The following is a 23,304-nucleotide window of genomic DNA, read 5'->3' as shown; positions in this document are numbered from 1 at the left end:
AGCTGCTGTACCTCCATCCCCATGAGTATTTTCAGCACTTCTTGGTTCAGAGAATGCAGGAAGCCGGAGTGTGCGTGAGGCGAACAGGCTTCCTTAAAAGGGGCTTTCAGCAGTTCGGTGTTGAGCCCTTACAGTTTTTCTTCAAGTTAGTTTTTATCTTGAATTAGCCCCAGGATTCCATTTACTATGTACTATTCTGGAACGTGCTCTTGGTGACCTAAAAAAGTGTGCTCTGGGAGGCTGGGACTTGTTTCCAGCTCCAGCTCTGCGGAGTTCTGCTCTTTGACTCAAAGGGGGGCACAGTTCAACTTCAGCAAGCGAATGTATGTTAAGCCTCATGTTCTGTTTTCCACATTCCCCATTGCACATACTGCTACTTCCTGCTTGCCCTTTGGTGCTGTGGACCAAAAGCCATCTTGCCATTCATGAGTTTTCTACGAACCTGTCATGAGCGTTCACCCCTCTAGGCCTTGTATATGCCATTTCTTCTTCCTGGGCTATCTCCTGCTTTCACTGCCCTGTCTGGTTTTCCTTACTCCTTGAAGCCATCCCCGTACCATCTGGCCAGTCCACTGTAGGTTGTTTCTCTCTGGCTCAGGCCACTTGGTGTGCTGTGGCCTTCTGGGTCAGGGGCAGCATTTGAGGGGTTTGGCCAGGATGCTTCAGCGCGGGTGGGCTTTACAATGGAGCGCAGGCTTTGGTGGCCAGGGGTCTAGATCTCAGTCCAGTGTTACAACACACTTGCTGTGTGCCTGTGGGCAGACTGCCCCACCCTTCTCTGTCTCTATCCTCATTTCTGGCAACAGAATTCTCATGACGTTTTGAGGACGTCAGCCCAGAAGCAGGAAATCTAACGAGAAGTTTTTGGGGTCTGAGGTCTGTAGAGACCATGGCTTCATTTAGCTTTATTTAAGCGTTGGAGGTGGGAGTAGATAGAGCTATGGAGAGGGCCCGCAGGGTCAGGTGCACAATCACTACCGAGCTGAGAGTCAGTTTTTAAAATATTGGGTAAGCGAACGAATGGGCGAAGGCAATAGCTTTCCGAATCTGCCTCCACCTTTTTGACTGGTCTGCTGCATCAAGGCCGTGCAGAAGCCTAGTCATGAGAAGCCCCTCCTCGCCTGCTCTCTCCCAACCCCCACCCATAGTGAGCTCCTCCTTGAAAAGTTCAGACTCTCGGGGCATCCCTAGAAGAAGCCTGTAGCCTTGAGTGGAACTTAGGGTGAGGAAGGAAGCCCCGCCCCCACCCGTGGGCTGTGGTCTCCTGGCAACCGCCTAACAAAGTCCCTTTGGGATCTGTTACCCTTGGGCCTGCTCCTAGCTTCTCTGCGCAGCAGGTACAAGAGCCAATAAGTGTGCCTACTCACAGGTAACCTTCGTGCCTGGGGTTCAGCCTCTATTTCACCCCAGACGCCCCAGGTCCCCGAGGCACCGACTGCCTGGCAGCCAGGGCTCTGTGTCTTGAAACCCGAGTGCTGTCCCCGCCAGAGCTCTCTGTGTCTTGTCAGGGCAGCTTGCCAGTTGTGCTCTGTGCCAGCTCAGTTCCCCCTTCTGCAAGTGGCAGCTGCCCGTTCTGTGCTGTTGCCAAGTCTGGAACTCTGCCGCAGCCTCTTGAAAGGACTCAGATCTCCCATCTTTCCGTGAATCCCGAGTCAGCGGTTAATGATCCCTATACCAAGAGCACCCACAGACCCATTCCTGATTTCAGAGAGAGCAGCTGGGTTCAAGTCGGAGAAACGTGCTGATCTTCATTGCCAGCCTCCACTCTCTGCTTCCTTTACCCAGTCGTTCTCCACCAAGGCCCGTGACTTTGGAGACAAGACAGAGATGGGACCGGGAGGGCGGGCCTTTCTGCATCGGGCAGGTTTACTCCTGGGGTCTTTGCTGTCTCCCACCAGGACCTTTCGGGTGCTGTGCACAATGTCCCTGCAGGCCTGGAATTGGGAGGAAGAGGAAAGAGCGAGCATGGAGCCGGTCTCCTCGGTCAGTGCTTGCCAGTCAGCGAGCGAATATGAGACAGAGGAGTACCTGAAGTCCAGGACCCCAGACTGGGGCTCTGAGTACCAGTTCAGCAGCAGCCTGCACTCCTCAGAGGGGCCATCCTGCACCTTTAACACTGATGTGCCGCAGGTTGTCCCCTGCACCTTTGTCATCTCACTGGCCATCCCCCCAACACTGTCAGGTAGGTGCTAGGGCAGAGCTCTTGCCTCTGAGCAAGGTAGGACACCGCTGGCTTTCTCTGGGAGTTGAAGGGACATTATCCTGCCTGCTCCCCTTCACCATTCCCCTCCCATGGTAGAGTAGCTGGCACCAAATAGGGCAGAGGTCAGATAAAGAACAGAAAATGTGGGTCCAGCTATTGGCTAGGCATGAAAGTGATTGTGTGACTTTCATTTAGGGCCACTTAGAGGCCCTGAGAAGCAGGTCATATGCTCTCTTCTCCTCTCCTCCCTTTCCCTCCCCTTCTCTCCCTTCCCTCTCTCCCCTCCCCTCTCTCCCCTCCTCTCTCCTTTCCTCTCTTCTGCTTTCCCCTCCCCTCCCCTCCTTTCCTGTCTCCTCCTCTTCTCATGCCCCTCACCCCACAGCTGAACAAACCCTGCAAAAATTAAGACTTGGTTCCCATAAACAGTTTGTCCATTACCCAATAACTTGCTTAAACTACCTCCCAGATTTATTGACCAAAGTCTCCTTAGTCAAGAGGTTTATCAATTTACTGGTGTAGCTGACACAAAAGGGACCCCACACTCACTGATTGCAAACAGGAGCCATTGTTTTCTTTGTCAGGTTGCCAGTCTAGGCTGGGTTCTGGGCAAGTAGCCTTCCCTCCTTTGTTTCGTATGTCTTTAGTTTTACTAGCCCAGCACTTGCTTTGTAGAACACAGCTTCAGAACTTCACAAATCCCTTGACCAGCCTTGAGCTGGATGAAAAGCATTTCTAGATTCAATACTTTCCCCTTTGTCTTCATTTCTGTGTGTGTGTGTGTGTGAGAGAGAGAGAGAGAGAGAGAAAGAGAGAGAGAGACAGAGAGAGACAGAGACAGAGACAGAGAGATCCTGCGATCCTAGTTTACTACTTGGTTTTAAAAATTGACACCTTACACTGGGCCTGGTGGTGCACACCTTTAATCCCAGCACTCAGGGAGCAGGGGCAGGGAGATCTCTGTGAGTTGGAGGCCAGCCTGGTCTACAAAGCAAGTCCAGGACAGCCAAGGTTGCACAGAGAAACCCCGCCTTGAAAAATAAAAACAAAACAAAATTGACACCTTAGGGCTGGTCAGTGGTGGTGCACACCTTTGATCCCAGCACTCAGGAGTTAAAGGAGGACATATCTCTCTGAGTTCAAGGACAGCCAGGACTGTTACATAGAGAAAACCATCTTGAAAAAAAATTTTTGACACCATAAAGACACTGCAAGTAAACAAAGTAAACAAAGCTGTGCTGAACTCCGATCCTGCCCTACCCTGGTGGGCATTTGACTTGCTCCCAGAAAATTTCAGTTACTATTCTTCAAAAGACATCCTCTCTCTTCCTCTCTCTCCTCTTCCTCCCCTGACCCTGTGTTTGTGTGTGTGTGTGTGTGTGTGTTTGTGTGTGCATGACTATGTGGAGGCTAGAGTTCAGCCTCAAGCAAGTGTTGTTCCTCAAGATGTCCACATGGTATTCTCAGACCATGTCTCTCACCTGGCCTGAAACCCATTGATTAAGACAGACTGGCTGGACACTGAGTTCGCAGGATCCTCCTGGTCTGACTGCCAGCCTGGGATCATAAGTATATGCACCCATACCTTTTTTTTTTTTTTAAACTAAGGTTTCATGCTTGTGTGGTAAGCATTTTACAACTGAGCTATCCCAGCCCTGGTATAGACTTCTTATTTTTTTGAGACAGGGTCTCATTATGTTGCTCTGGCTGTCCTGGGACTCACTATGTAGAACAGGTTAGCCTCAGACTCAACAGAGATCTGTCTTCCTCTGCCTTTCAAATGCTGGGTTTAAAGGCAATCACCTCAGCACCCAGCCTAGATATTCTTACATTTTCGTGTATATATGTGGTCGCTTCTGAAAGGAAAAAATCAGCTCAGGACCCCCAGCATGATATTTTCAGTAAAAAGAAAATTTATTTTCCCCAGAGGGACAGAGGTCAGGAATAAGGGACAGAGATAGGAGATACAGGGAGAAAGGGAAGAGAACAAGGGAGAGGGGAGAAAAGGGACAAGGAGGAGGGGTAAGTGGCATTTGTCCCAGAAGAACAAAGGACTACATCTGGATAGAGAGGAGACAGATGTAGCACATAGAAAAAAACCACAAAGGGAAACCCTGTGTTAGGGTGAGGTGTTTAATTTTAGTTGGGCATTTTGATTAGGTGAGCCAAAGGGGGCTTTTTATTGCTGGACTTCAATACTTTAATGGCTGGACCTTGGTGGTCAGCCTCAGGAGGAGAAGGAAGTGGCCAAACAAGGGACTAATCTTGGTGGCTAGCTTCAGGAATGTAATCTAACAGTTTTTTGTTTTTTTTTTTTTTTTTTAGCAAGGCAGAGGGAATGATGGGGAAGGGCAAGGCCTGCCAGAGCCATACTCACCACATTTGAGGCTATCAGGGCAGGAAGTCAAACAGCAGGAACCTGGTTCAGAGACCATGGAGGAGTGCTGCTTAATGGGGTGCTCCTCATGGCTGGCTTATAGAACCCAGAACCACCAGCCCAAGGGTGGTCCCACTCACAATGGGATAGGTCCTTCTATGCCAACCACGGGTTAAGAAAATGCCCTGCAAGCTTGCCTACAGCTGGCTCTTAACAAGACATTTTCTCCATTGAGGGTCTCTCCTCTCAGATGCCTCTAGCTAGCTAATATAAAACTAGCCATCACATGTACCTCTATAGGTACAGAAGGTTCTGCCTTCAATGATCAAGAACGATGTGGAAGTGTAAGCCAAATAAACCCTTTCCTCCCCAAGTTGTTGGTCATGGTGTGTCATTACAGCAGTTCAAACACTAAGACAGTACAACTGCCCATAGCTTGTTCTAATCTGAATCTAAATAAACAAATAAATAAATGGACAAATAGCCAGATGTGGTGGTGCACACCTATGCCTACAAGAATTGGCCGGTAGCTCTCAGTTCCAAACTGCTTAATGCTAACTACTGCGGCAGCCCAGGAATGAAGCAATAGGTGCTGGCTGGGGTTAAGGACCTGAAGTCACAAAACTGCTGCTTGGGCTGGCGATGAAGCAAAGGTGATGTGTCCAGCATGTCCAAGACCTGGGCTCTATTCCTAGTGTTGCAAAACAAGACAAAAACAGCCAAAACTGAAAGTAAACAAACAACCCCCCAAAATGCAAAAAGAGAAACAAAAAACAAAAGAAACAAAAACCCAGAAATAAAAAGGAAAAGGTAGCTTTAAAGATAGTTATATTTTAGGGTTTGGGTGATGACATACTTCTTCAGTCCTAGCAGTTGGGAGGTAAGTAGAACTCTGTCAGTTTGAGGTTAGCCTGGTCTACATAGTGAGTTCCAGGCCAGCCAAGAAAACATAGTGATATCCTATCTCAAAGAAATACAGGAAATAGATGAGAGACTATCACATTTAAAATCTTTATTCTATAGATGATTATATTTGGGTTGGTATGGATGGAAAGCTGGGTTCATACTTAAAGTACTTGGGAGGCAAGAGTGTCACTTGGGTCCAAGAACCTGAGACCAGCCTGGGAACCTTGCTGAGATCTTGTCTCAAAACAAATCCAGCCTACTAAGCAAGTGTTGCTGGCATTCCTAAGCGTCCTCTTATGGTAGAAGACTCAACCTAAGAGGTTCGCTTAAGCTCCTGTCCGACTCTGCTGCTCACTGGGGTGGCCTCTGGCTGAGTCCAGCCTTCCTTATCTCATGAGCTGCCTCCTTGACAGGAACAGCATCACTCCTGACGCTTTCTCTAGGCCGTTCTCTCTGTCTGGATGGCTGACACCTTTGCTTCTACAAGACCCTGAGAAGGCGGCCTGGGAAGCGGGTTCCCAACATTTGGTTATACCTCAGAACCCTGTTCGTGCTTCTACCAGACAAGTCATATTGTCCTGAGATTTTGGGGGTGTGGTCTTGACCTTCCTTTTAAGGTTGGGCCTGGAGTGAGAAAAGCAAGGTGCCTGACACAAAACCTTAAGGAGAACCCAGGCTCAGAGCCATGACCTTCAGTTTTGTGTGCACTGTGCATAGTCCTCTGCCGTCTGGGCCTGAACCTTCTCTCCTAAACCTTAGTCAGCTTTGTCACTGAAAAAATCCTGGAGATATTCAACTCAATTTAATAATGAGGAAAGGCTTGTTTTGGCTCGCTGTTTCAGGCCGTGGTCGCCCAGATCATGATTACTTTGGGGACTGACAGGAAGTAGGACATTATGGTGGAAGTGCTGGGGAGGAAACTGCTCCTCTACTGTCAGCCTCAATGGGGCTGGAGGCAAAGACAGACAGAGGGAGGAGATGCTGGTACCCCGTGTCACCTCTGGGGAGATGCTCCCACTGACCCAATCTCCTATGATGCCCAGCTCTTAGTTTCTGCCACTTTCGGATGATGGCACTGAGCAATGGGTATTTTGGAGACATTCCCAAACCATAGTATCATTTTTGCCAAGGCTCATTAATCTTGTGTCTTGATAGCCGGCTTCCGGTTCCCTTGGGCTCAAGCTTCTCCTAAGCTACGTGTCTCTTCTCTCTCAAACCGCTGTCCGTCAATCATGGATCAGGTAATGCAGTTTGTTGAGCCAAGTCGGCAGTTTGTAAAGAACTCAATTCGGCTGGTTAAAAGATGCACCAAACCTGACAGAAAAGAATTCCAGAAGATTGCCATGGCCACAGCAATAGGATTTGCTATCATGGGATTCATTGGCTTCTTCGTGAAACTGATCCATATCCCTATTAATAACATTATTGTGGGTGGCTGAGTCCTTTCTCATCGTGGGAACTAGTAAACTAATGAGAGTGTGACGAGCGCATGAAGTAAAAAGCTGCCTGTGCTTTGTGTTTTTCTTTCCTTTCCTCTTCCCCATGAGGTTTTCTATTTCTAAATTAAAATAATTTCAAAATAAACACTTTTCCATAAGAAAAAAAAATCTTGTGTCTTGTAGGTTTTAAAGGAAAAGTAACAATTGAAAAAAAAAAGGGCCTTAAATCAGACGGCCGGATTTCAAAGCCTCGACAATTCTACCACATTGAGTATTTTTTCTTGCCCGATGATGTAGAGCCCCAAAAAATTGATATTGTGGTGTTTCATGGCCTGGCCAAAGTGTTTATGGAGTCAGGAGTAAAGGTGAGTGGCGTGTGTGTTTGTGTGTGTGTATGTGCATGTGTTTCTGTCACATTCAGGATGTAGACTGGGTCCCACTGACCCGCAGCAGACCCATCAGTGACTCTCCCTAGATATGTGGGATCGTAGGGCCACCTCAGGACTAATGAGTGAGAAGCAGAATGGACCTACAAATGCAATTACATGGCTTTATAGATAGTTTTACTCTATAGGTTCTTGAATGAATCCTAAAGCAAGGTTTTTAATTTTATTTTTTAAGTACTGATCATTCACTGAGCAAATCCCTGAAGGTTCTTTCCTACTGTGTATATACACACGTGTGTGACTGTTCCTATGCAAGCCTAGTCCAACGTGCCCACACACATGACGATTCCTGCAATCGTTTAGCTCTGAGTCATTGCTTAGAAGTAATTATCAAGGGTAGTATGCACGCATTTGCTCAGACTTTAGTCTTCAAGGACCTGATGACCTGACAGGGTCCAGTCCACAGGACCTACTTCCCTGGGGTTGGAGCTGGGAGAGAGGCAGGCACAGAAGCGACAGAGTGTCATATCTGCTGTGTTGCTGGTGGGGCTAGGCAGGTGGGGAGTGCCTAGGCTGTAGATTGGTCCTTCATTTCCCAGAGTCTCTGAACGCTGTTTTATACAGACTGTGAAGCCGTGGAAAGAAGGTGACAAAATCTGGGTGTCATGGAGCCAGACTTTGAACATCAATATGACAAAGGAACTGTTAAAGAAACTGAATTTCCACAAAATCACTTTGAAGTTCTGGGACACCAAGGACAAAGTTTCAAAAAAAGTCAGGTACCACCGGCTGAAGGCAACGCTACATTTGGAAGACCCAGAAACTTTTGGTAAGTTGGATGTTTTTGCTTATATTTCAGATGGTTCTGGAGACATGTTTTCTTACTACAGGTTGGGCATACGTCATCCAGAAATTTAAAGTCTGAAGTCAAGTTTGATACTTTTGTGCTGACATCATTTATAGCTTAAGTGAAAAACTCCATAGCTGAATTCACATGACAGATCATGTGACGCTGGACAGGTCCAAGTAAAGGCTCATCAAAGTACCTTATAGTAGAGTGGTTTTCAACCTTCCCAAGGCTGCGACCCTTTAATTCAGTTCCTTACGTTGTGGTGACCCCCAACCATAAAGTTATTTTCATTGCTACATCATAACTAATGTTGTTACTGTTATGGATTGCAATGTAAAGATCTGTGTTTTCTGATGGCCTTGGGTGACCCCTGTAAAAGGGATCTCAACCCATAGGTGGAGAACTACTGCCTTACGGCCTCTCCTCAGGACTATGAACGGGGTGTTCACACAGCATGAAAGGATCTCCTGTTTAGAGTTCTGCTCCTCCCCATAAGATGCTTTATTTGCATATGAAAATATTCCCAAATCTGAAAAACGTTCCAAGCCCCAAGCATTTAAGGTAGGGGTTTTTAGATTTGTACTTTTCGAGTAAAAGCCAGTGTTCCTTTGAGCCTGCATTGGATCAGCCAGGTGCACACGCTGCTTTCTGAACCCGGTGTGCTACCCAGCTAGGCACACCTGGGGAGTCACGGTGCGTCTGTGCACGTGGGCAGTGTCTATGCAACTCCCTCATCTTTGGCGACCGTTTGGTCCAGAGTAGCGTGTTCCCATCACTGCCCTGTCTTCCCAAATTGATAGTGTATGTTTACTCAAAATTAAGGAAGCAAAAGGAAGGTTTGGCTTGTGTGTCCAGCTCAGTGGTAATAGTATGCGTTGCACGTATGAATTCCTGGGTTCCTTCTCTGGTACTAGGAAAAGAAACAGACTGTTAAAACCCCTGCCTCCTCTGGCTGGGATGATGGCTCAGTTGGTAAAGTCCTGCCATGCAAATATGAGGACCCAAATCTGACCTTCCAAAATTCATGTGAAAAAGATGGCTGGGGTGGCACACACCTGTGAGCACTTTTGGGGAAGTAGAGATAAAGCTTCCCTGGGACTTGCGACCACCAGCCTAGGCAAACTGGTGGGCTTCAGATTTAGTGAGCAACTGTTTCAAAAACTAAGGCGGAGAGTGATAAGGCAAGAACTCTGGTCTCTGCACGCACGCACTCTCGTCTCCAAACATGCACACAGGCACACAAATCCTACCTTTTCAGGACAGCACGCTGACATTTGAGTGCCCCCATTTCAGAGGTGTTTTGTTATTGTTCTGCTAGGAGTGAAATCCGGGGTCTTGAACATGCTAGGCAAACCTCTATATCTGAGTTTCCACCCCAGCCTTTTCTGTACCCCTCTCCCAAGTTTAATTTGAGACAAGATATTACTAAGTTGCCCAGGCTGGACTGGAACTTTTGCTCCTTCTGCCTCAGCCTCTCTAGTGCTGGGATTTCAGGGAGATTCATCGCAGCACAGATGTTTACTTTTGTGAGTTCACTTAGATTCGATTCGTCTGAACCTCCCTGAAGCAGCAAGCAGCATGGGGAGAGGCTGTGATGTCACGGCCACCTTGTCCCATCTCCTCCTCATTCTAGCTGCAGGCTGTGGGCAGGCTCCTGAACATTCTTCTCATCTGTAAAACAAAGGAGTAGCCACTCCTCTAGCACGCTACAGGCAGGTGATGAGACTAGCCTCCTAGGACTCAAGTGCCAGGACGGAGTGTGCTGTCCTCAAGGAACTTAAAAACTAGAACGGAGGAGCAGCTAAGGGGCGGGTGCTGGGTGCAAAATCTGTGACACTTTCTGATGCTTAAAGAAGTAGGCTCTGTGGCCTCCACGCTGTTTGTGTTGTTGGCTTTCAGACGAGGCAGTCACTCAGGATACAGTGAGCTGAGTCCACCCTTCCAGAGGAGTGGGAGTGGCAGGCGCACACACCAGTTTTGTGTGTCTGGGACACTTTAGCTTCCCAGGTTACCTTCTTGAGGGCCATTTTGACATCTCAGGCTTGGGACTTGCATGCCATGGGCATTGATAGTTTGGGCCAGGTGCTCTCTGGTTGTGGGTTTTCCTATGGATGAAAGAATGTTTGGCAGCATCCTAGGCTCACAAATCCTTCATGTATTGCCAGGTGTCCTCAGTGGGTTCAGCACACCACTCCCCGGGAATCACTGATTTAAATCTAAACTATGATCATAAGGTTTCTATGGGAGGAAGATGGGACCAATATGTAAATTTTGTCACTCAGACTGAAGGAAAGAGTTTTATCCTCTGGCTGTGGGCACAGGATACCTACAGGTGTCTCCTGTGGCTTCTGGGGTCATTGTCAATAGCCTCCCTTTGGGTCTGTCTTTTGTCACAGATACCTAGTAGTCACATTTCCTGGGAGCCTCCATATGCCAAGAGGCCTAGTCTGGGTTGTGGCAGGAAGGAAGTTTGTTTGGCAGATCATGTGCTCAAGGCCAGTGGTCTGCATGGGACATCAGTCGCAGAGCTAGCCTTCGTGCCGCCTCTGGATGCTCAGTGCTGGGTAAAGACAGCATCGTTCACAGAATCCACAGATGCTGAGGGCCCCTCCTATGCCCTGTGTTCCCAACCCTCCTTTCCCAGCTCCTGCTTGCCCTGCAGTGTTGTCCCGTGGCAGTCTGCCTCAATTCCCACTCTCTTAGCGTCCTTCTCCCACCCCTGTCTCCTCTCTTCTGCTGCCTGGGCCCGAGTCTCCCCACCGATCGCAGTGTCTCAGTGAAGGCCTCTTAGGACTTTCTCCCTGGCACAGGGCTCCTGACAGGGCTGCTTTCTGGCAGCTGGCTACATCTTGGGGTGGGGGTGGGGGGCTCCCAGTCCCATCACTTTCTCCAAAAATGTTATCTGCCCTTCAACAATGAGTCAAATTTAACTTCTTTTTCTCTTCTTTCTCGAAGTTTCCATGATCTTCACTTATTCCATGTATTTGTGGGGTGCTTGACGCTGTTGTGTGTGGGAAGCTCCTTGCCGGGAGAGGGACTGGCCTGTGGGTGCAGCTTTCTGGCTGAAAACAAGGAGTGCCTGTGGACCTGGTTCCTCTGTGGACGTGGTTCTCAGCCTTCCTAACGCTGAGACCCTTTAATACAGCTCCTCATGTTGTGGTGACCCCCCACCATAAAATTATTCGTTGCTCCTTCATGAGTGTAATTTTGCTACTGTTATGAATTGTAATGTAAATATATGATGTGCAGGATACCTGATAGGTGACCCCCCCCCCAGAGGGGTCATGATCCAAGGACTGGTTGGCTGAGTTACCTAAGTACCAGATTCCTCAATTATAGACAGGGAACACACCAACTCCTTCCTCTCGGTGAACTGTGGAGATTTGGTGGCGTGGCACCCACAGGGGCTTAGGGGAAGCTGAGGTACAAGCACCTGGCTCTGACAGATGTGTGACGGGGTCCCCTAGTATCTAGTGGCAGTGTCATAGATTATCCAGGGGGAAGGGGTCAGAAGATGGGGTGTGGCAGGTATCCAGTAGGTAGTTTTGACTGATCCATTTTCTCATTCCAGAGGAAGTGAAATTTCTGGTTTTAAGTCAGAAAAACTTGTCTACAGCTGGCGGTGATAAAGCCAGCCCTGTTGCTGAGGTGTTGAAAGAGGGGAAGTCACAAGGTCACAATGAAAAGGCAGAAAAAGAAAAGACAGAAAAAGAAAAGGCAGAAAAAGAAAAGGCAGACAAACCCATGAAGTCTCTGCAAGGTGAGGAGTGAGGGCCGTGGACACCTGAGCTCAGCACTGTGCCGGGAGACCAGCTCAGCATGCAGCTCCTAGCACCCATGGCCCATCCAGTCATTGCTCCTGTGCCCCTGTGTGGCTTGATTTTGATTCTTCTCTCTTGCCCTGCACTATCCTCCCTTCTATTTCATTCACCCTCCCCCCGCTTTTTTTGAGCCAGGGTCTCTCTAAGCTGGCCTGGCTGGTCTAGAACTCACTATGTAGGCCAGTAGGCCTGGCTGGCCTTGAATTTGAAGTCACTTTCCTGTCCTAGCTTCCTAAATGTTGGAACTGCAACTGTAAGCCAGCATGGAGCTGATTTAATGGATATTTTCCTCACAACTCAAAACACACACACACACACACACACACACACACACACACACACACACCCCTCAATAAGACATGTCTGAAGCTAATTTTAAAAGAAAACCCAGTCACTATAGAAAAACATAGGAAAGTGAAGTGTCCTCTATGACTCCACTGCCAAATGCAGCTAATGGGACATTTTGGTTGTCCTGTTACATCACACCTCTCTGTTTCTGTTCTAGGATTCGTTTTTGTTTTTGTTTTTGTTTTCAGCGTGTGGGTTTCCCCGAGATACAGATGTCTTCTGAGAGGATTTGCCTGTCAGCCCAAGTCTCTCCTGAGTCCCGAGAACTGCCTACAAACCTCATTTGTGGTGGCTCTGTAGTATGTTATCTCATAGGACTGTAATGTGGCTGACAGTTCCCTATAGACTCTCGGAGTGCTTTCAACGATATATTCTACACTATATCATCCATCAGCAGGGCAGAAGCGGGCACTTTCCCATTTCGTAGACCTTCCTCCTCCTCCTAGGTGACAAGGGTTCCACTTGCCTTCATAGGCCTGATAATTGGAATTAATCTGGCATGTGCCTTTCATTCATTAACAAGCCCTTCTTTCTGAATGCCGCTGCTGTGTCAGGCCAGCACATGTGTCACTGAAGTGGGTGGGGACATCGTTTGCTGGGAACTAGCAGAGCGAAGCTTTCAGACTCTTGGTAACATTTGCTTCTCACCAAGCAGAGACTGAAAGCTCTTCTAAGAACAGCGAGGAACATGAGAAGTTACTGAAGACAGACGACCCTTCTACATTTAGGTAAGGACTAGGGCTACCTCAGGGTTGGAGTAAGGGCCCTGCTCACTGCGTCACTGGACACATTTTGCTCGTATTGGTTAAGGTGGAGCCAAAGCAAGCTAGGACCTGAGAAAGATCAGGGAAGGGAGGGGAGCCGGCTCCAGCACTAGGCATCTACTCTTTGCAGGGAGTGCTGGACCTCAGCTGACCCTCAAATATCAGGTGGTTTGACTGTCAAGCTCCGCTGTCTGCACAAGGTGATGGGTGCTGTCAGCGAGTTTCACAAAACCTGAACTCTGGAATTTGGGGGCAGCCGGGATTCCAGCCCACAGTCTCAGCCTGAGGAGCCTCAGGCTTCCAAAAAGTCGCCTCCTGGAACTCAGATAGCCAGGCTGGTTCTGGAGAAGCAGGGACGGAGCACGCAAACACAGCTGTGGTGTGTACGCCAGGAAAGCCAGGAGCACCGGCCCTGTCGGCTTCCTCTTCTGGTCTCCAGAGACTGAGCCTCACTGCTTCTCAGGCAGGGCTCAGGCTTTCAAGCTCCGGCCAATCTCCCACCCTAACCTTCTGAGTGTGGGACTAAAGGTGCATGTCATCATGCCTGGATAATGATTTTGACTTTTAGATACTGTTCTTAGTTGAATTTGCATATTAATTTGCTAAAATCGACCTTTCTTTGCTGTCCCCCCTCACCCCCCCCAATCACAGCCTATCCTTTTACTCAGCTCGCACCCTCCTTTGTAGACTTAGGTGGAGATAATATTCACTTCCTGGATGTGGATGATTCTTGTGGGCTCTTAGGTGATTCATAGTTTTAGCTACTTTAAGCATGTATTATTTTTCTTCACATTGAACCTTTGGTTGTGCAAGTATGGCCCACTCTCTTACCAGTGCTGGAGAGACTGGTAGACTTAAGTCTCAGGCTGCTCCAGGCTCCCGAGGCATAATCCACAGTTGACCAAATCCCTAGCTTTAAGGATGAAGTGAGCACCCTCTCAAGACATGGCACCCATGTTTTCTCTTTGTTACCCTGTCTCTGTGGGGACTTTCTAGACAGACCACCATAAAAACAAGTGCTTCTTTTGGTGGCTCAACCATGATGGAGATCAAGGAACTCATCGAGAAAGCATCCGTGAGCAGCTTAATGACCATGATGGAAAGACAAAAGTCTCAAAGTAAGTTAAGATGGGATTTGTTGTTTCATGATATGACTAGACTTGAAAAGTTACAAAGTATTTAAATTTAAGGTCCTTTAGGAAGATTGTTATCTGATTCCATGTTAGATACCTACTGTACTATAAACACTTTAACTCGTCCATCAGCCCATTCATCTGCCCCTCCCCCAACACCTGCAGCTTGTTCTTTGGGGATCAGCTTCATTTCTGAGGCTTACTCATGTCCGCATACGTAAGGGCCTTTATTCTTGCAATGGCAGAGCGCCCTGTCGGATAGTGCACCTCTGTCCTTCATTCCATCCTGTCAAGGGGTGCTTGACACCATCGCAGTATGTACCCCCACAGCTTTTGGGACAAGACAGTTGCCTGCAGCTGGCTTTGGTTGTTCTTGCCTAGGCTGGCTTCACGGATCCCAGCGATCCACGTCTGGGCTCTTCTCTGCAGCTTGCCAAAAGTCCACGCTTTCCTGCTGCTTTGAAATGCCACCGCTGGCTCTAGTCAACTCTCCCATTGTCTGTACCCGAGCCTGGAGTTTCTAGAATCTTCCATTGGTCTTCATGCTCCCTAAGCTAATAGCTCATGCTGTTGCCAGGGATCAACCTGAGCTAAGCATTTATTTTTTTACTAAGGTGTGTAGCCCTGGCTGGTCTGGAACTCACTCTGTAGACTGGGATGGCCTAAAATTCACCTTTGTGAGTCCTCCTGCCTCTGCCTCCCAAGTGCTGGGGTTAAAGGCATGTAATGCCAAGCCTAGCTGAGCTGAGCATTTGACTCTTTGCTCCTGTCCTCTTCCCAGTGATGCTGATGTCATTAGACAGCTGAGGTATCTAGGGTTAACATCTCCCACCCCACCCCACAGGAAGGTGGAACTGGGCTTGGAACTCAGCTCATCCCCATAGCCCAACCTCAGCTGCTCTGTGACCGAGTGACTTATTTAGTTGGAACACAGTACAGTGTCATCAGGTGACCTCAGTCTCAGAGGGGTTGGGGACAGCCTATACCTGTCTGTAGCTGACAATCGCTTGCCACCTAAGCCTAGCAGCTACCTCTCTGGTAGTTAGGAGAAGACAGTTGCAAAGATAACCCTTGATTTCTCAGCGCTTCCAGAACCTTCCTGATCTCTACAGCATATGTAAATGCGCACATCTAAGTGCAGAGAGAATTGCTTGTGTAATGTGTGGACACCTGTCACCTGTCACCAAAAAGCTGAGGCAGGATATAGGAGGTGGGAGTTCCGACAGGGAGAGATGAACTCTGGGATTGAATCAGACTCTGAGGAAGATGGACACATGAAACTGAAGAGAGGTTTCTCTTCCAGCCACATGGCACGCAGAGAATAGAATAAACGGGTACACTAAGTTATGAGTTAGTCAGGGAACAAACCAAAGCTTATGGCCTAGGCAGTTGTTCATAAATAATAAAGTTCCAGAGTTGTTATTTCTGGAACTGGGGCGTGGATGGAAAAGCCCCTGGTTACATTAAACATGGAAAATTCCTTCTTAACATTTATTTCATTTGGTTCCACAGCCAAAGGAAGAGACGCAGACATGAAGAGGAAAAGCTCAAAGAAAGTGAAGAAATATCAGTCTGAAGAGGAGACGGCTGGCACGGGGAGGCAGAGCATCTTCTCCATCCAGTTGTCCATCATGCCGCTCCTTGCTGGTAGCTAACATGTACTTAGCACGTTCACATGCGAGACACCTGTGGTGACTGAGATCTTGCTCTGTCCCTCATTTCATCCTCACTGTCACCTCAGGAATTCCTCAACTGTACAGAGAGAAAAAAATTGCAGGCCCAGGGAGGTTAGCTACCCTGCAAGATCACATAGCCGACAAGCGTAGCGTCAGAATTTGACTCCAGAGTTCAAGGAAACCCGTGAGAACATAACTGTCACGGTTTTGTTTGGTAAAGGAGGTGTTGTCTTTTAGTGACTGCTCTCCTACAGGTTCTCACCAAAGCATCCTAGCAAAGGGAATGGAGGGATGTGGACCGCTTAGGACGTATTCCGTCATGTCCTGTCATTCACTTCTCATGACAGGCCTGCGTCCATCCGCTCAGTGAACTTGGGGTGGTGTTGTGGGCAGGGGGTTTTCACTGAGGAAAAGTCATGCTAAGTAACTTACCCACTGCTTACACGTCGGTAGTGAAACTAGGGTTCGATTGTTCTTGACTTGTAAGAGTGTCCATGTTTATGAATTTACCTTCTGACAATGAACGGATGTTTATTATATTCATATACTTTGATAAGGATACATTTTAGATTAAATTATGTAATTATAAAAAAGAGTAATGGGGAAAACGATCTCCTACCCCCTGCCCCGTTTAGAGAAAATAATTTCAAATCCATTCCAAACTTTCTTCTGGCTTTTCACTCTCAGGAGGGGTGTGCGCCCTCCACTGGCTACTTTGCAGAGTTGCAGGCTCTGCTGAGATGGCACCAATCCACACACCATTAAGTCCAAGTGTATAGAAGACAGTGTGTGTAACTGCTCAGTGCAGGACGTTGCCAACAAAGGGACTCTGCGTGGCTGGTAGCGAGATGAGAGCTAGATCGTCGGGAGGGCAGATATCGGATGCTGGTGGTTCCAGGAAAGCAGAGATGAACCCCAACCTTTACAGCAACCGCAAGTGGCGGTCAATTAGAATGGCCCTGACTTGGGGCGGGCTGCTTTCACCATAGAATCAGCCTGAGATTTTTCCATTCCAAAATTGGGCACCATTTTGTTCGGCAAACACCTTCCATTTCAGGTTAGGCCATAGGCTTTCTATACCGTCATAGGAGACGTCATTTGGCTTGTATCCCAGTGGGTCTTTTGGAAGGTCTTGATTGCAGGAGGGAACTCTTGCATTAAAAGGGCCTTGGGTGGAGGGCTGGGGTGAGTGAGCAGCCTGGGGCAGGTTGCTGTGTCTCTAGTGTAAGAGTTCAGAGACCTGGAGTGATTGTTCAACATCTCTGAAGCTCACCTTCCCTTCTGTAGAGTGAACACGACAGCAGCCACGGAAGAGCGTCTCAAAGGATCAAGGGACAGAGATGTCTGTTTAGGGCTGGCATCCATAAGAGCTCAGCTCTCCCTCCTTCACATAGTAGCAGGGCTTTTCTTCATGGTGTCTCATGGGGGTAGGGGACTTGCTCAGGGTAGAAGCATTTCTGCTCATCACGACCGGCAGCAGGTGCTACTGGCACCCACTAGGATACTGCTACATGTTCTGTCATTCCCACAGCCTAGGAGGGGAAGTAGGGGACACGCCACAGGTGCCAGTCATGTGCTCTACTTGTTTAAGGGCCACAGGTAGCTACATGGACGTCAGGTGCCTTCACTGGTGTTTTGTCTTGATTTAGCTGCCTACTGCAGCGTGACCACTGGTGCTGTCTACAGTGAAGGCCAGGTTCCATGTTTGCTAGCTCACAGCTGCATAGACACTAAGCTTTGAAATGTGGCCGGTGTGGAGAAGGAACAGTCTGTGGCTTTTACTGAAGGTACAACAGCCCCACCTGGACATCGGATAACAGCGTGGTGGCACAGGTCTAGAACAGTGGCTGTATACTCACCTATCTGTGTAGAAGCCACACACTGGACCAGTCATTTCTGTGTAAGTGGCACTCATGCACCAACACATTTTTACTGTACTCAGGGTGATTCAGAAAATACACATCTCAAGATAAAGGGAGACGGTCAAGATAAAGTGATAAAAATTCAGTCCTCTTAGGGAGCTGATTAGACTTTGGTGTGAGACATTGGTGTTGGAAATCACCCCTGTGAGCATTCCCCAGTTTTTCCGGTTCTGGGCATGGACCCCATGGGCTTAGGTAGTCTAGGCAAGTCCCCTGCCACTGAGCTACATCCCAGCCCTTCATTTTCTGGAAACAGCAGTTTTGCTGTGTAGCCCAGGCTGACCCGGAACTTGAGCATCTCCTGCCTCATCCTCCTGAGTGCTGGGATCACAAGTGATTGCCACTATGCCCAGTGTTCCGATTCTTTTTGAAAGGCTTTCCCTTGTTGTGTGAATTTTTATTTTTCATCTTTCCTTTTTTTTCCTTTTACTGAAAATACATTTTTCTCAGATAATATATCCTGATTAGGGTTTTCCCTCTCTCTGCTCTTCCAAGTTTCTTTGCCCTTGTCACTGCTCTATTGCTGTAAAAAGACACCATGACCAAGGCAACTTTTATAAAGAAAAGCACATAACTGGGGGCTGGCATGAGTAGGGGTGGGAATGGTGCTGGAGAAGTAGGTGAGCACTCCATCCCGATACAGGAAAAGGGAGAGACTGGGGTGGGGTGGGCTTTTAGAACCTCACAGCCCACCCCTGGTGACTTAAGTGCAGTCCTATTCAAACTTCCACATCCCAGTCTCTGGCCCCACAGGCTTGTAGCTGTATCACAGTGCAAAATGCATTAAGTTCAACTTCAAAAGCACCCATTGTCTGTCACAGTCCCAACACTATTTAAAAGTCCAAAGTTTAAAGTCTTGGAGATTCGTGCAAACTCTTAATTGTAACCCCCTGTAAAATCAAAAGAAAAAGCAGGTCCTATACTCACAGCATACCATGGCTCAGAATATACATGACCGTTCCACTATGCATGGCACATTTCTCCTTGTCCCATTTGCTCTTTTTCCTTGCAGGTATGCATTGACAGTGACCACTAAGCTGATCGAGGTGGTGCACGCACGCCTGTAATTCCAGCACTTGGAGAGGCAGAGGCAGGAACCAAGGCTACACAGAGAAACCCTGTCTCGAAACAACAACAACAATGACACCACCACCAACAAAGTTAGCACTGGCAACCCTGAAACACAAAGATAGGCTGTCTTGAAATCTCTGCCAAAGCCATTAATCCAAGACTCTTCAAGTTAGCTTCAGGCAGACTTTTAGAACAAGGGCAAAACCAAACCAAAATAACAACAAAACAAAACCAAACACCCTCAAAAACAAAACCAAATGAACAAACAAAAACGTTCTTCGCCAAAATTTTACAAGAATAGTCTCTAGAGCACTTACTGAAACTTCATGAGCGGGGCTGTTATAATTCACGTTGCTGTCTGCAGCACTGTCTCCCATGCTCCTGCTAATGTGGCTCATTAAACCCATTTAAAGCATTCAGCTGCTTTCCTAATCCAAATCCACATTCCTCCAACAAACAGCAGTCAGGCCTGCCACAGCAATACTCCAGTCCTTGGTACCAACTTCTTCCTTGGTCACTGTTATATGGCTGTGAAGAGACACCATGACCAAGGCAACTCTTATAAAGGAAGGCATTTAACTGGGGGCTTGGTCACAATTCCAGAGGCTTAGTGCATTTTCCTCAGTGTAAGGAGCATGGTGGCCGGCAGGTGCGGTGCTGGAGTAGTAGCTGAGAGCTACCCCCTGATCTATAGGTGGGGGAGGGGGAGCGGGCTTCGATCTTCCATGTCCTTTATATAGGCTGCAGGCAGAATGTGTGTCCCATGTATCTCCCCGCCTCAGAGATCAGGATTAGAAGTGGCTCTTCCTACTTTAAATGATTTAACTAAGAAAAAATTTCTTCTGGGTAGTGGTAGTGCACCCTTTTAATCCCAGCATTTGGGAAGCAGAGACAGGCAGATTTCTGTGGGTCTGAGGCCAGCCTGGTCTACAGAGTTGAGTTCCAGGACAGCCAGGGTTACACAAAGAAACCGTGTCTGGAAAAACAACAAACAAACAAACCCCTCGCAGCTGTGCCCAGCCACTTGGGTTTTAGTTACTTCCAGACATAATGAAGTTGACAACCAAGAACAGCTTTGTTAGGCCCAGCAAGAGCCTAAATATAAGAAAGTATGAAGAGAACTCAGGAAACTAATCATCCATCGATGCAAAAAGACGCAAGAGGTTACTCTTGACCATTGTGCAATGGGGTAACCCCTGCTGGTCAGCTAGGAGTAGCACTGGGAGACAAAGACCTTAGGTTTTTAAAAGACACAAGGCGGGACTCTCCTGGGGTTGCCTTCTTGGTGATTTAGGATTGGATGAGGTGTTTAACGTTTAAAATGATTGGTTAGTTCTGGTCACCCTTAGGTCCAGTCAGCCCTGTCGTAAATATCTGATCTTCAAGTCAGTTTGGAATTTCCTGCCATCCACAGTTAAAGATGGGAGGGTGATTAACTCATCCCATGTCTGTTCTGAGGAGTGGGAGTTACAGGCTTTGGATCAAAGGTCAGGAGAAGGATTGGGGCCATTTGGCCCAGTTTCCAAACAAAGCCCATCTCACCAGCGCCAGCCGGTGATTTTTTCTCCATTTAGTAGAGATCTCTGCTTGTTCTCTTCCTTATCTCTGCCCTCACAGATGGCTAATGTCAGGAACTTTTACATTCCTCGGCTCTCTGGAGAAGCACTAAGAGGCTTTAATTAACATGGGCCTAAAACTTGCAAATATAAGTTATAAGGCAATTAAAAGAAACATAGGTTACAAAGTTAGTCTGATTCTTTCAGCTTCGCAAGGCTAATTCTCATCAACCTGACCCACAATCATATCTCCTCATGTCATGCTTAATTTCCAGATGAAAACAATAACTGGGTCATGATTATGCCTAACACGATATAACTATCCCATGTACATTAGAAACAGTATATACTTAACCAATCACAAAGGTCATAATTACACCTAACATGATGTAACTATTACACGTACAACTGCAAATGCATTATATATTTAACCAGGTCATAATTATGCCTAACATGATATAACCATTGCATGTACAACTGGGAATACATTATAAATTTAGAATAGGTGGCAATGCCCCTGGAGGGACATTCTTTTAGCATCTCAAATTTGAATATAATTAACTATTGATATTCTCTTAACTGATGTTACATTTCATGATAAAGAAATTGAGGAAAAGAAAACACAAGTGTCTGTACAAATGCATTCTTAGCAAACTGTAACAGGAACACTCGTATCAATTATAATCCTTTTCTGCAACTGGTCAGTGGCCCCCGCTGGCATCTATCTGTCTGTCTGTCTATCTATGATTTTCTTGAGACAGGGTTTCTCTGTGTAGCCTTAGCAGTCCTAGACTCACTTTGTAGACCAGGCTGGCCTCGACCTCACAGAGATCTGTCTGCATCTGTGTGCCACCGCACCCAGCTCCAGCTGGTATTTGTAACCACCTTCTTCTACTACCCATTCGGTATTTTCTCCACCGTCAGCGAGCACCTCAGCAGGTCAAGGCTCTTTTCCTGGAGGAGTGAGCCACACCTTCATTCCTGGAGTGCCTGTGCCCTTTGTTACTCTGCCTGGATAAGGTTGTTGTAGTTTCCCGTTGACTTTAATAACAGGACTTGGTAGCCCTACAGGATCTTCTGCATTTCAGACATAAACTTTCTTACCTCCATTGTGGGAAAGTAATACAATTCCTCCTTACTAATCTAGTTCAGTCACACTTCCTAACACTGGTACGCCTTTCTTAGCGTGTTGGCTTAAGAGCATTAGAAGCCCAGAGTGGCCTTCGTGGGGGTGGTGTCTGAGCTTTCAGCTCAACAGAATGTTTGTTGTGTCTCCTAGAAGGAGTGCCAGGACATTATTTGGTTTTATTCTGGGCCATGTAGGTTCTCGGCTACCCAAACAGCATTGGGTATGGGTTCCAGCTCCTACTGGGCCTTGAATCAAATCAGACATTGGCTGGTTACTTCTACAAGCTTTGTGCCACCATTGCACTGGAGCATCTTACAGGCAGGGCACCATCGTAGATCAAAGGTTTCGTAGCTGTGTTGGTGTTTACATTTCTCCTTTGGTAGCCTGCAGAGTATCTTTCTTTACCAAAGTACCCCTTTTGGTTATGAATTTATTACCAGCTCTTCTCAGGTTTCCGATGAGAACCTGCTTCTGACTGCAATGGGTTATGGGGGCTAATGCTGTGTACATTTCCTTCTAGGCTGGCAAACAGTCATCGCCCATGGCAGCGATAAGTCTGTCAACATTTTGGATTGCTTTGTGACTCTAAAAACAGAATGTCCTATAATGACCGAAGAGCAAAAGCAAGACTTAAACCCTCTGACCATAAAGATCAAGTGTGCCTCTTGCCTTCCGTCTGAGCCTGTATCCATTGATGACCTGCAGGTAAGGAGGAACCCCTGCTTTCCTGGTTAAGAGCACCCCTTAACCCACCCAGGTGGTTACTGTGAGGCACCGCTAATCTTTCAGGAGCTTGATGTGAGAGCCATCAACTTAATGTTTAGGATTCTGTAAGGAGACATGAAAGAAATGGGGTTCCTGAGAGTAGGAGCCACCAAATCTGAGGTTTTTCACGACTCGCTAAGTGTGCTACTAATGGGTATCACCAGCCTGTTCAGAAATGGGTGGGCTTCCCTGCCACAGCAGCAGCACACAGAGGGGTTTTTACTGTTGTAAACCAGCCAGGCTCAGTGCCACGGTGCATCACGGGAGTTACCTCTTTCTCCTCTGGATCATTGTTTCTGGGACTGTTTTCTTCTTCCTGTGTTTGTTTGCTAAAATATGTTCTTTAATATATATCCCACAATCACATTATTCCACATTCTAAAAACAACTATATTTTCTTTATATTTCATGCTCTCGTACTTGGAAAGTAATTTGCTTAGTGTCTTAGTTTGCTTTCTAGTGCCATGATACAACATTGAACAAAACTGATGTGGGGAGGAAAGGGTTTATTACATCGTAGAGGTCAGCATCAAGGAAAGCCAGGGAAGGCACTCCAATAGGAACCTGGGAGGAAGAAACTGAAGCAGAGACCACAGAGGAACACTTCGTGCTGACTGGCTCTTCCTAGCTTGCTCAGCCTGCTTTCTCTCTCTCTCTCTTCTCTTTGTAGGCCTGGCTGTTCTGGAACTCTCTATGTCTCAGTTTACTAGGGTGGTACCATGCACAGTAGGGTTAGGTTGGGCCCTTCTACATCGGTCATTAATCAAGAAAAATGCCCTACAGTCTTTCCCACAGGCCTATCTGACAGAGGAAATTTCAACTGCTATTCTGCTTTCCTAGATGACTCCATCTTGTGTCAAATTAACCAAACCCAAAAGAAACCAAACCAAACCAAACCAAACCAGCCAGCCAGCCAACCAACCAACCAACCAACCAACCAACCAACCAACCAACCAACCAA

General features: G+C 47.4%; 2 protein-coding genes across 6 annotated transcripts in view; both read left to right on the top strand.

The window, feature by feature from the left end:
• Positions 1-1,362: 1,362 nt before the first annotated feature.
• The window catches only part of Cfap92 (cilia and flagella associated protein 92 (putative)), a 41,332-nt gene continuing 19,390 nt past the window's right edge, over positions 1,363-23,304 (top strand). For all 5 annotated transcript variants that reach the window (XR_008721305.1, XR_008721306.1, XM_055617448.1 and 2 more), the window contains exons 1-8: positions 1,363-2,182; positions 7,106-7,287; positions 7,933-8,137; positions 11,730-11,918; positions 12,983-13,055; positions 14,088-14,209; positions 15,737-15,871; positions 22,099-22,283. Coding sequence is in view for 3 of the 5 variants with exons in the window: in XM_055617448.1 (XP_055473423.1) it covers positions 1,663-2,182; positions 7,106-7,287; positions 7,933-8,137; positions 11,730-11,918; positions 12,983-13,055; positions 14,088-14,209; positions 15,737-15,871; positions 22,099-22,283 (1,611 nt within the window). In the remaining 2 variants the exon portion in view is untranslated. The remainder of the gene's footprint in view (positions 2,183-7,105; positions 7,288-7,932; positions 8,138-11,729; positions 11,919-12,982; positions 13,056-14,087; positions 14,210-15,736; positions 15,872-22,098; positions 22,284-23,304) is intronic.
• On the top strand, positions 4,912-7,067 carry LOC129684290 (protein transport protein Sec61 subunit gamma-like). The gene is made up of 2 exons (XM_055617398.1): positions 4,912-4,921; positions 6,639-7,067. The coding sequence occupies exons 1-2, from the start codon at positions 4,912-4,914 to the stop codon at positions 6,920-6,922; spliced, it is 294 nt and encodes a 97-aa protein (XP_055473373.1). The 3' UTR covers positions 6,923-7,067.

This window comes from Psammomys obesus, unplaced genomic scaffold (genome assembly GCF_907164565.1).
Source record: "Psammomys obesus unplaced genomic scaffold, mPsaObe1.curated_primary_1811, whole genome shotgun sequence".
NCBI classification, from domain to species: Eukaryota; Metazoa; Chordata; class Mammalia; order Rodentia; family Muridae; genus Psammomys; species Psammomys obesus.
This window is presented reverse-complemented; position numbering and strand designations above follow the sequence as displayed.